Genomic DNA, 13,584 nt, shown 5'->3' on the forward strand with positions numbered 1-13,584 from the left:
TACTTTTTATAGAATGAGCCACCCTAATTTGCACCTCCGTATATGTCGTCGACATATCGTCTCTTGATAAATGTCGGTAAGGCCAATGGGAATCGATGACCTTCGTCGTTGGCCAACTGCTTCAGCACCCGTAACGATAGCCAGAGAGCACATCTGGTACCGTAGTCGTCCTTTCAGAGAATTCGTTGATAGTCCCAGTCATCTTCATGCACCCGGATCTGGCGGAACATCTTCACAATGTCCGTGCCGAAAATAAATCAATGCCGGCGTAGTCAGATGAGAACGTCGGAGCTGTTGACTTGCAATTTGGGTCCCGGATGGAGGATGTCATTCAATGACACCCCCGTTGAGCTTCGATGCGAGGCGTCAAACACCACACTCAACTTCGTGATCGTCCTGTCTGGCTTCAGCACTGCATGATGAGGTAAATCATATGTCCGGCCCGGCTCCGATGTTGATGATGCTCGTTGCATATGGTTCAGGGCCTCATATTCCTCGATGAATTTGTAGCGTGTATGAGTGTCCGGATCCGATGACAGTCGTCGTATGACCTTCTGCAGCCGTTTCTTGGCCAATGATGCGGTATCCCGCCTGCCCGGAAGGCTGCTAGCGATGATTTAAACCGGAGACGCACTATGTATCATTCTATCGAATCTCGTCGATGAGACTCGATAAAGTGTTGTTCATACTCCGCTTCAGCTTTCTTCAAGACTGACGATGATGACGTATCCGGTAATTCCTCCTGAGTCCAAAATTTCTTCACGAGTTCTAAGAGTTCTTGGTTCGTCGTTTGCTTCGTTATTTTCAATGATGATTTTGGAGCACAGCCGGTGTCGCAGACTGGCCCCAAAATAGTCCAGCCGAAGATGGTTTGCTGAGCTATTAGATTCGTTTCCTTGAACCTGGTGATTCTCTTGCCGATAATTCTCCCGTAGAAGTCAGCTCCAATGATGATGTCGATGGCTCCAGGTTGTAAGAATTGAGGATCTGCCACTTGAAGTTCTGTTAGTTGATGAGGAATCGTCGATTCGCATGTGTATGGCGCTATGTTCGCCGTCAGCTTGCTCAGGATGTGGGCGTTAATGTTGATTTGAGCAGCGGGTTCGTGCCTTGGTTGCAAGGCGAGAGTCTCTACACCACGCGTGTTCCCCGATGAGGTTTCTCCGATGCCGAAGATGAAAAGTGATAATGACCTCCGCTCCAGATGAAGTTGATTGACCAAGCGTTCAGAGACTAATGGTATCTCTGAGCCCTGGTCGATGAGGATCCGTGCTGGCCTTGAATTTCCATCATGATTGAGGGCGAAGACACTCGCCATGGGTAACATTACCAGTTGAGTTATTTCCTCTTGAGTTCCATGAATTTCCAAAACGTTGATAGTGTCCACCGGATTCACCTGGTACGGTTCTGATTGATGATTGACCTGGTACTTTTCTGATTGACGATGATCTCCAAAGTACATGGGCTTTGAATGAGGTTGATAGCCCATCTGGTACTCTTCTGATTGCCCAGGATCTCCAAGCTGATTGTGAGAGGTCGTTGACCTCTTCCTCTAGATGAAAGTCCTTACAGATGATTTAATCTGTAATGCTGTGTCTTGGCGCGATGATGGTCCAGATAACCTGCTGACAGGCTCCCGGTTGATGGTTGTCTTTTGCGTGATGATGGTCCCGTTCTCGCTTGTCAATAGTCTCAGCAGTTGAGTTTAATTCAAAATATTGTAATAATAATTTGCAACTTGAACACTTCATTTCTGGGGAGAGGGAATAGCTCAGTAAGTAAGATTGCTGCTCATCAAGTAAGATTCCTCGGTTCGCAATTGCACCAACTCGATTGCCCCACGCTGTCTTAAGATGAAGTCGATACTCTCCGTAACGAATAATTAGTTCTCCTGCCAGAGAAGCTGATAGGAGCCCGGGGCAAGCCCAAAATGCTCCCACTCTCGCGAATAATCACCTCGCACCAATAATTACGATTTATATGTGCACACTCACGCTAAATACTCGTCTTGGCTCCCTATCCCGTCGTTTGGTGTATTTCGTCACATGCTTGCCTGCTGAATTTCGCTTCGAGAATTAGCCTGGGTTATCGCCTGCTTATTTCGCCTGGTTTGCGCACTAAGAATCGCCGAAAATGTCGCCTGAAGTATTCGTCCGGAAAGCCCTTTTCTCCCAAATCCCCACCGAGGTCCACACATTTAATTTCTGACGAATAAATAGACCCACACAATTTTTAGAAATTAAACGATCTACAACGTCTGACGGTAGAGATGGAAGTGATGAGAAAAGCGGAAATGATTATTGCCGTCTCGATCACATGTATCTTGCTCCATTTCTCTTAGGCTTTGACATTGACCCTGAATTCAAATGATTAGCCAATCCCGGCCTCATTTACATATTTTGCCGATCACGTGCTGCGGGGCGCCGCCGTCTATCAGGTGATAGCCATCTCAGGTGTACCACTTTGATGTCAGGTGGTATATGACGTCTTTCCGGAGATGTTTGTCGCCTCATGGATGAGTTTCGGGTATTGTGCGGGTACTAGATTAGGTGGCGTTGGATTTCCGGATGACTCCACCGTTGACTGTCCTGCTGTGATTGGCGCGTTGTGGATGTGTGTGCAATGCAGTCCCTGACATGTCCTGCAAAGCCGGTCACTATTGCACTTGTGCGCTCGACGGGAGCCCATACAGTTGTAGCACAGGCTGTTGCTCTCCAGGAACTGCTTTCTTTCATGCGGCCTCCAGACGACGAACTTCGGGTATTCAGCCTCGATCCAATGAGGTCCCCCGCAGGCAATGCAATTCCTTTTAGCTGACGGGGGCTCCGTTAATTTGCTGGACGGGGGTGCTCATGATTTCCCCGATGATGTCCCTGTTGACACCTGGTATACCTACACCGTCGGCTTCGGCTTGGGTACTCTCTTCGTTGGGGTTCCGTTGTGCTCCTCCTGTTCCACGTTCTGCAAGGCGCATGCTCTAGCCTTGAGAAACTCCAGGAAGGCCTTCAACTCCGGAGGTTGTGTTTTATCCCCGAGTTTCAACTCTCAGGCCTCCTTGGTGTCTGCGTCGATGATTCTCCTCATGATGTAGGCCACGATGATGTTCCAGTGTTCGGTGAGAGCCCCCAGTGACTTCAATACCTCCAGGGCTTCCGTTGTGGTTTTGACGATGGCCAACAACCCTGCAGCTGACTTCTCCTTGAGCTGCTCCATGTTGAGGATCCGATTCAGGTGAGACGCCATTATGAGCCTCGGATTCTCATACCGTGCGATGAGCTTCGTCCAGGCGATGGGGTATTTACTTGCCTCAACTCCGATGTTCTTGATAAGCGCCTCCGCCTGGCCCTTCAGGGGGGCCTTCAGCCTCGCCATCTTCTCCAATTTCGTCATTTTCGGGTTCTCGTGGACGAGTGATACGAAGATGTGGTAGAAAGCCTTCCATTCCGAGTACTTTCCAGCGAACTCTGGGATGTCGATTCTCCGAAGAGTCCTCGATGATGATGCTCCTGCTGATCTCATTGCTTTGTCCGAATGTGCGCCATGATCCGCCCAAGGTCTTTCATGGCCTTGGAGAACGCATTGAGAGCTCGCTGATAGACGTCCTCCACGAAGTAGGGATGCAAAGTACGAGGACGTCTTAGGTTACCCTTTCCATCAGTCCCTGATGGTACGAGGAGAAGTTCGTCCACTGAGTTTCCACGATGCATTGGTGGCCTCGACGTTATCTGCGGCCAGGCTGGCGATCTCCTCCGTGATGAGTTTCCCGGTGATGTTCTTCAAGTTCATCAGTCGGTTCAACTGTAGCCTGACCTTTAGCTCAAAACTGCTCGGCTACGGAGTAACTACCCTCTTTATTGGTTGGGGCTCCTCCGAGCGGTTGACATTGTCTACCATGTTGATGATTAAATCCTTGATAAATTCCTCCGTTGCATCCGCCTCCTCTCCTTCGTCAGCCCAGCATGATGATGAATCTGCTGTAGTGACAGATATGAGTGTGTTACTCTTACCTGTCGTTGAGTTATCGACCGTGGGATTAACGACTGCCGTGTGGTTCCGCCGATAAGTTGCCGCTGCTAGATGTGTTGAGTGGCCGAGTGGGTAAGAGGCACAGCGCTCACGCTACGACTGCGAATGGATAGAGATGGATTACTCCGATGATCGAAGTGCTACGGTGAGTGGCGGGATGACGTCACGACGTTCCTCGTGTTAATTGTCCTCAGCCACCGATGAAAACACAGGCAATGGAATTTATTGCCTCTGTAGTCCCGTAGATTGTCCGACCTCTGTGTGGTTTTCCTCGGTGAGTTCGTGTGAACCCCAAATGCGTCAAGCCCACGGCGTCGGTTTTCAATCGCGACGATTTTCCACTGCCCTGTCTTTTGTTCACGATAATTATCCACTGCACTTTTCACTCCCGAATCCGGCACGAAGGACCAATGTTCAAAATCTAGTTCAATTCTGAAGATAGGGAGGCCGGGAGGAAAATTGAAGCGGGATGATTTGCCGGAGAATAAATTAAGAAGACTTACGTTGATTGTCACTATATTTAAACGATAAATGGCACTGAAAATTACACTCAATAAGATCACCAATAAATATTTGATTTACCGGAGTGGACTGTACAAACACAAATATAACGATAAATCCCCGATGATTTACGATGATCGTTCGATAATTTAACCGATGAGATTCCTGATAATTGCACCGATATACGCCCGGATGAATTGCTATGAGCCTTTCCCGATGAGATTCGATGAGGTACGTGACCATCTCGGCACGCACAAACGTCTTCGTGTGTACTCGCCAATGGTCGAGGATTACTGATGGAGACGAGGGACAATCTAACCCAAATTTAGGCCAGATTTTAAATAGTATCTATATATGTATATATATATGTGTGTATGTATGTATATGACCGATTCAGTTTTGTCACCATTAAAGAAAAAATATTTGTCCGAATGGATTGAATCTGAGCTAGAAATATTCGTTTTCATGTCATATAGACCGAGTTCGAAGATGGTACGGATGCCACTTTTAGTTTTTAAATTATTCCAAAATTTTCAAAAGTTTTCAAAATTGTCATTTTATGGGGGTCTCTTGAAGTTTATGGGAGTCCTGTAGGGGTCATATGGGAGTCTTATGGGGGTCTTACGAGGTTATAATCGAGTTTTATAGAGGTTATGTTGGGGTTATATGGTGATCCTATGGGTATCTTCTGAAGTTTCTATGGGCGTCCTATGGGAATTTTATGAGAGTCTATGTTTTTCGTCCAATGAATAAGGCCAATCTTCCTCTTTACGCTAATCTCCAAGGTTACTTTGTACGAACCGAAAAAAGATTGTGACAAAAATAACTTTTTCCTAGAAGAACAATGAATTATATTTGACACAAGCAAATCATGTGCAAAATAACCATTTGGAGGCATATTGGTAATTTATTAGCAAAAATGACTATACTGTATGCAATACAACCACTTGTTTTCATTCTCACTTGTTTTCATGTTATTGAACTTTCGTTTCCAGATTCGTTTCCCGCAATAACGTTATTCGACTTTCGTTTCCAGTTTCGTTTCCGGCAATAACGTTGTTCGACTTTCGTTTCCAGTTTTGTTTCTGGCGGTAACGTTATTCGACTTTCGTTCCCAGTTTCGTTTCCGGCAATAACGTTATTCGACTTTCATTCCCAGCTTCGTTTCCCGCAATAACGTTATTATTTCGCTTCGATTCCGAGGTCGGAAACGAAACGAAAACGGAAACGCGTTTCCAGTCCCTGGTTATTAGTCTTTTTTTCTACCAATTCCATTAGTAATAAGCGTCTGAATGAATCAGTAACTCCGATTTCCACAATGAGAGTTGGTACTTCCTATTCAACTTCTCCACTTTATCTGATGGATATTATTTTTAACAAACTAATGAATGTCTCATTTTTATTCTTTTTTTTTTCCATTTATTTACTTTTTAATATTCTCACTTTTTTGGAATGTTTTCTTCAATAGTATCAATCATAAAGGGGAGTTGAGATTGATTACCATTGCAAAAATAATTATTCTTTTATTTTCAATCCTATTCCGCGGACGCGTCACGCTTTTTTGTATTTCATTTTATTATTTTTTCCGTCACAAAATCTTTAATAAACATTCAGTCATTATGAAACCGACTCATATTTAACAATATGATATAAAATAGAAATGAGCATAATTTAATGTTGAATGCAACTTTGCTTGTCTTTTTGTTGAGATTTATAAAAAATTTCCGAAAAATCTGCAGACACAGACATACATACACACATTTTCTAGAAGAAACTAGAAGATGGTAAAAATGACCGATTACAAGACTTCCATTCGAAAGCAAAAACTCATGTTGCAGCATCGAGGGAGCAACCGATTATGTTGGCTCCTGCACCGTTTAACGCGGATCAATTTCTCCGACCGCAAGGCGCAAGTCCCAGTGTTCTGGGACCGATAATTTTTAATTATGAAATGAATGCTCACAATTTGAACGCAGATTCCCCGCAGTATTATCGGTTGATTAGGGTGGGGGTAGGAGAGAATTTCAAGGTTCCTCGGAGTGATGTTTTACCCCGAGGAGACACTCTCCGCTGGGGCTTACCAGCGAGAAGTCGCACTGCGCAAATAATGTTTTTTCCGCTCTTCAAACTTCAGTAAATATTGAAGCTCGAAATATTGTTATTGGCACTCTAAATGAAAATCGCCCAAAGGGTCGATATTGAAAATTACACTTTGGAAAAATGTCTAGAAAGAGCAACTGAGGAAAAACCCGAAGTGCAAGTGGTTTCATCAACCACATTAAGGGTGTGACCTCAAGCATTTCGGGAGGGACAACTCGGAACCAATGGTGCGCGACCTTGGGTCAGAGTTGCCCTCTCCAGAGTCAGTAGTCCCAATGTTTCAGGGTTACTCCATCCCTTCCACATTGAGATACTCAAAATTTTCGTTGGGGTGGGCGGACTTTTCCAACCCCAACTAACCAATAAGATTTGTTTCAGGAGTCCCAATTTCTCCCTCCACAATCTCTAATTTGATTATTTTAATTAAATTATAGTGACTTAATATATACTAATGATAGTAACTAATAATTATTAATATTCTACTTTGGGTGTCGTCTCTGTTGATATAAAAAATGATTCAAACGTTTGAATTATTTGAATTCAATTATTTAATTAGTCAGCAGGTCATTCAAGATTTTCCGATTTGAAAATCTTGACATGATCGCTTATTTGAATTTAATTGATCTTGATTTTCTATCACGTGTAATTGAATGGATTGAGATTTTTATTACATTTAAGGTTTATTTAAATTTAATCATTAATTTTTCTGTTTTAAACATTCAAAACTCTATGAATTGGGAATTTCACCATAATTCTTTATTCAATTTATTGGTAATTTTTAATTGAAAACATTTTTGTTGAAAGAATTATTTAAAGTTGAAAATATTATTCCATTTTTGTTTATCAGTTCAAATTCCAGGCGAGGGTGCACACAGTTGCCCTCGACCGTTGGAATTTCCTGTTTATTTCTCTTTTCCGCCGAGTGGATACATAGGGCGTAGGCGCATGAGAAAAATCTATTGTTCAACGGAAAATTCCGTGGATTGTGGGGGGTCAGAAACAAACCTTCGACCTTTAGTCGGCGACATCCAGCCGCCTGCAAGTCATAAAAATGAACAAAATGTAGCCAAAGACAAACACTTGCAGAGTGTTTGGCGGCTTATCATTTGAAACTTATTTTTTCTGTTTACGAATTTTTCCGGAAATTTACTTGAAAATTGTGTACTGTAGATAAGTTATTTTGTACAGCTGCACTTTTGGACCATGAGAAAAATAAAGTTCGCGAGAAAAATGTTGAAATAAGAGAAAACATCTGTTTGCTTGCAGTTGTTATCAATTTAGTTGAAAAATTAGATAAAATGTATTTTTCGACGGACGTCACACTTGGAAGTATAACCATCTAGAAATTGTTCTAGAGAAGTTATTTTTTTTAACAAATTATTTTATGTGAATAAAAAAAAATGTAGCGAAGCTACTTATTTATCGTTCGAATTATTTCACTATATTGTATTCACACCGGCTTAGCAGCCGAATACCTGACTACGTCACCTCGTAACGATTCGTCATATTTCGGGCACCCTCGATCGGATGATCTAATTGCCTATATCGTCGCGAGAGACAGATTCGTCATAGCTCTCAAGGTGTAAACATCGACACATTCGCTGTGAATAAATTCCATTCGATTTCTACCATTATAACGCATGTTATAATTTCATCAACCCGTCCAACATTCCCGAGTATCCCACAAGTGGTGACCCCGACGTGATCCTTTTAACGTGATCAATAAAATCATCGTTTTAACGTGTTCAGAGTGAAATAGTTGCCGTTAAAATTAAAGTAATTTTCGATCGCGTGGTTTTCGTGGATCATTCGAGAAGCGTTGGATTTTTCGACACGTGCTCGGTAGCGTTATATCGTTCCGCGCGCTTGTGTTACCGCGTGTGATATTTTGTGCCTCGTGGTGCATCGCTGAGCACCCATAGACGTTGTGCTGCACCGTGAAACTTATCACGAACAATTTCGCCGTGATTAGTGCACTTTTAGACGATTTTAGTGATTTTTCAGCAAAATACCTGACGAGCCCGACACAACACAGGCATTNGCGCGCTTGTGTTACCGCGTGTGATATTTTGTGCCTCGTGGTGCATCGCTGAGCACCCATAGACGTTGTGCTGCACCGTGAAACTTATCACGAACAATTTCGCCGTGATTAGTGCACTTTTAGACGATTTTAGTGATTTTTCAGCAAAATACCTGACGAGCCCGACACAACACAGGCATTGAGACGCCTCGTGGTTCGACTGGCACCATTTTCTGCCGAACGCCCGGAGCTTTGGTTTGCTCAACTCGAAGGGCAATTTCACCTCGCAGGTATTGAAAATGAACTCGACAAATTCCACATGGCTGCCGTCCACCTCGACACGCATGCCGCAGCTGAGGTTCAGGACATCATACTGCATCCACCTGCTCAAACTCCATATAAGGCATTAAGAGAAGCCCTCGTGGAGAGACTCACGGCTTCACAGGAGGCAAGACTACACCAACTCCTGGACAAAGAGGTTCTCGGTGATCGTAAGCCCTCACAATTTTTAAGACATTTAAAATCTCTTGTCGACAATATTCCAGAAAATATTCTGAAAACAAAATGGCTGTCACGCTTGCCAGCAAATACTCAATCAATTTTAGCGACGCAAGCAGATTCCACACTGGACAAAATGGCGACATTGGCCGACAAATTAATGGAAATATCGTCTCCACCAATTATTAACGCCATTTCTCCAGGCGCTGATCCAGCCGTTGCCGCCCTGGAACAGAGGTTTTCGCGTCTCGAACTTTGCATTTCTGAACTAGCGAACGCAATAAAAAACGAACGCTCCCGCTCTCACTCACGTTCCAAGTCTCGTTCAAGGCCTCGTTCAAGGTCATGCAGTCAAAGATACGAAAAATGCTGGTATCATTTCAAATTTGGTGATCAAGCCACTCGATGCAGGCCTCCTTGTTCAATGTCGACGGGAAACGAACCGTCGGATCGTTAGCGGCGGTAAACGATCCAATCTTCCGCTCACACCGCCTATTCGTGTCGGAAATTAATACCAAAGTCAAATATTTAATCGATACCGGCGCGGATTTGTGCGTATATCCACGAACGCTTTTCCCTGGCAAAAATAAGGCAACGGAGTACATGTTGTACGCAGCAAATGGCACACGGATACACACATACGGCTGTACTGTCCTCTCGCTCAATTTCGGCCTCAGAAGGGATTTTTCCTGGCGTTTCACTATTGCGGATGTCGAAAAGCCAATTATCGGCGCAGATTTTCTCGCGCATTTTGGACTTTTACCTGATTTAAAGAACAATTGTCTATTAGATTCAGCAACCGGTTTATCGACGCGATGTATAGCGTCATTATCGAATATCGTTTCAACAATTAAAGTTTACCGGCCGACCGAATCGTCTTGGACAGATCTACTTGCCGAATTTCCGTCAATAACTAAACCGGATGGAAATTTTCAATTGACGAAACACACAACGGTCCAACATATCGCAACAATGCCCGGACCTCCTATATCGAGTAAAGCTCGTCGTCTCGCCCCAGACAAATTAACGATCGCACAACAGGAATTTCAGAAAATGATGAAGCTAGGTATCGCTCGTCGTTCAAAGAGCCCCTGGTCTTCACCGCTACACCTGGTGCCCAAGAAATCTGGCGATTGGCGACCCTGTGGAGATTATCGCGGACTTAACGCTCGTACGATACCGGATCGATATCCAGTTCGCGTACTAGAAGATTTTACCGCCAATCTCGCAGGCAAAAAGATATTTTCGACCGTCGATCTCGTTCGTGCTTTCAATCAGATTCCTGTCGCACCGGATGACATCTGCAAAACAGCAATAATTACGCCTTTCGGTTTATTCGAATTTCCATTCATGACGTTTGGACTTCGAAATGCTGCGCAGACATTTCAGCGATTTATCGATGAAGTAACAGGAAACCTAGATTTCGTTTTTCCGTATATCGACGATATCTTAGTTGCCTCTACAGACTCCGAAGAACATAAAAAATACCTTCGTCTCCTATTTCAACGCTTGGCAGAGTATGGAGTTGTCATCAATACCGCCAAATGCCATTTCGGAGAACCAGAAGTCGACTTTCTCGGTTATCGTGTAACGGCGGAAGGAATTCGTCCGCTTCCCGAAAAAGTTGAAGCTATCGTCAACTTTCCTCGACCAGAGAAAATTAAGAAGTTACGTGAATTTCTCGGCATGATTAACTTTTATCGGAAATTTGTTAAAGGTGCTGCAACAACACAGGCACCCCTTCACGAATTTCTTCAAGGTTCTAACGTAAAAGGGTCTGATCCAGTTCCGTGGACTACAAAAGGAGAAGCCGCCTTCAATGCCTCTAAGAAACAACTGCAAGACGCAACGCTGTTAGTGTACCCAGATACGTAACTACCGTGGGCTGTTTTTACCGACGCGTCCGGATTTGCTATCTTGTCGTTCTTCAACAGCGCAGAGGTACCGTCTGGGAGCCGCTCGCCTTCTTCAGTAAGAAACTTCAACCTTCCCTGAGGAAGCGATGCCCATACGATAGAGAGCTCCATGCAATTTATGAAGCAGTTCGTAAGTTCAGGCACATTTTTGAAGGTCGTCACGTGACCATTTATACTGATCATAACTTTTATACCGCTGCTGCATGCTTTCAAACAAAATCCTGATAAAGCAAATCCTTGGCAGTTCCATCGCCTTGATTTTATCGGTCAGTTTTCAACAGATATTCAGCATGTCGCAGGTAAAGATAACGTTGTTGCCGACGCCTTATCGAGAATCGAAGCCATATTCACAGCAATCTCGACGGCCGAACTAGCACAGGCACAAGCAGCAGATGCCGAACTCCAAGAACGTCTGCAAGACCCGAATGACGTCCTTCAACTACGACCTATTAACATGCCAGAGAGTCCAACTCCAATTTACTGTGACGTCAACGATCAGCTGATTCGTCCCTATGTACCATTACCGCTACGTAAGAGAGTTTTTGATANACGTCCTTCAACTACGGCCTATCAACAGCCCAGAGAGTCCAACTCCAATTTACGGTGACGTCAACGATCAGCTGATTCGTCCCTATGTACCATTACCGCTACGTAAGAGAGTTTTTGATACTCTGCATAGCGTCAGTCATCCAGGGGCTAACGCATCAACTCAGCTGGTTGCTCAACGTTTCGTCTGGCCGAGTTTAAAGAAAGACTGTCGTCTTTGGACTCGTGCATGTCTCGCATGCCAGAAGAATAAAATTTCACGACACGTGGCATCGCCGATTCAAGACTTTCCCGGGGGAAGAACAAGACGCTTCGAACATATTCATGTCGACATCATCGGACCATATGTACCGTCCAGAGGTTACCGTTATTGCCTGACAATAATCGACAGATTTTAACGTTTCCCGGAAGCATTCCCGATTCCCGACATTACCGCTGAGACTGTTACCGGTGTGCTCTACGCAAACTGGATTTGTCGTTATGGCATTCCGCTTCGGATCACGACAGATCAAGGGACACAATTTGAGAGCCAACTCTTCAACGCTCTCGCTCGACGTACAGGCAGCAGACATATTCGCACGACGGCGTTTCACCCGCAAGCTAACGGCATGGTGGAACGTCTACATCGCCAAATCAAAGCAGCAATACGGTGTCACGAGAGTCCTCATTGGGTAGATACCCTCCCCACCGTGCTTTTTGGAATTCGTTCAGCGTGGAAAGACGATCTTAACGCCACATCTGCCGATATCGTATTTGGAGAGCCACTTCGATTACCAGCAGAATTTCTCGCTCCTGCTCCGAACAATGGCCTACCGGCAGTAACGATTGCCGACAGACTCAGAAACCACTTCGCTGAGCTCGCTCCAGTTCCCGGCACACGACACGGCCAACGTAAGGTATTCGTATTTAAAGAACTCGCCTCATGTTCGCACGTTTTTGTTCGTTTAGATGCTGCTCATCATGCATTTACGCCACCGTACGAAAGACCACATCGCGTCATATCGCGACACGAGAAGCATTTCGTCGTCTGGATCAATGGTCAAGAAACTGTCGTATCCATTGACCGTCTGAAGCCAGTATTTTCCATTGCCGAAGACGAAGCAGCCGGCGCTGACTTACCGGATGACGACAATGATCCAGACGACACTCTATTACCGCCGTCAGAACAATCGACCCCTGGTACGATACCAGATGCCTCACCGCAACCTGGACCATCTAGACGCAGATCATCATCTTGGGCTCCATCGAGTGACGCAAGATCATCTTTGGACTCAACTCCTCGACCAGTACGAAAACGCGTCAGGTTCAGTCAATAAACTCACTCAATATTCAATTTTTTTTTCAAATCACGTATACCGTTTTTAGTGCCATTTTAACGCGTATACATTGCCTATATTGTATATATTGTACATAGCTAACTCCCTTTTTTTTCTGATACAGAAGGGGAGTATTGTAGCGAAGCTACTTATTTATCGTTCGAATTATTTCACTATATTGTATTCGCACCGGCTTAGCAGCCGAATACCTGACTACGTCACCTCGTGAAGATTCGTCATATTTCGGGTATCCTCGATCGGATGATCTAATTGCCTATATCGTCGCGAGAGACAGATTCGTCATAGCTCTCAAGGTGTAAACATCGACACATTGGCTGTGAATAAATTCCATTCGATTTCTACCATTATAACGCGTGTTATAATTTCATCAACCCGTCCAACATTCCCGAGTATCCCACAAAAAAATCACCAATTTAGTATGTTTCGACACTAGGCCGTGAGGAACTTTTCCGGTGAATACGATGTTACAGGAGGAGCCGAAGATGAGTTCAAATATTAGGTGTACAAATAAGTTTTAGGACACTTTGCAAAACATTTAAAATTCATTTTCGAAAAAAAGTAAACTACATTTATTCATCAAAATAATCTCCATCATTTTAAATGACATTCAGCCATCTGTTAGGTAATTCACGGATGCTTT

At 44.3% G+C, this 13,584-nt stretch overlaps 2 protein-coding genes across 2 annotated transcripts; both read right to left on the bottom strand.

Moving 5' to 3' along the window:
• Positions 1 to 272: 272 nt before the first annotated feature.
• LOC107043185 lies at positions 273 to 1,489 on the bottom strand. The gene is made up of 2 exons (XM_015264553.1): positions 690 to 1,489; positions 273 to 606 (listed from the first exon to the last, which is right to left on the bottom strand). Exons 1-2 carry the CDS (start codon positions 1,487 to 1,489, stop codon positions 273 to 275), a joined length of 1,134 nt encoding a protein of 377 aa, XP_015120039.1.
• A 1,556-nt stretch (positions 1,490 to 3,045) lies between these two features.
• On the bottom strand, positions 3,046 to 3,519 carry LOC107043186. Its single transcript, XM_015264554.1, has one exon. It carries the CDS (start codon positions 3,517 to 3,519, stop codon positions 3,046 to 3,048), a length of 474 nt encoding a protein of 157 aa, XP_015120040.1.
• Between the last annotated feature and the right edge of the window lie 10,065 nt (positions 3,520 to 13,584).

Source organism: Diachasma alloeum, unplaced genomic scaffold (assembly GCF_001412515.2).
Source record: "Diachasma alloeum isolate Michigan unplaced genomic scaffold, Dall2.0 Dall_scaffold_00552, whole genome shotgun sequence".
Lineage (NCBI taxonomy): Eukaryota > Metazoa > Arthropoda > Insecta > Hymenoptera > Braconidae > Diachasma > Diachasma alloeum.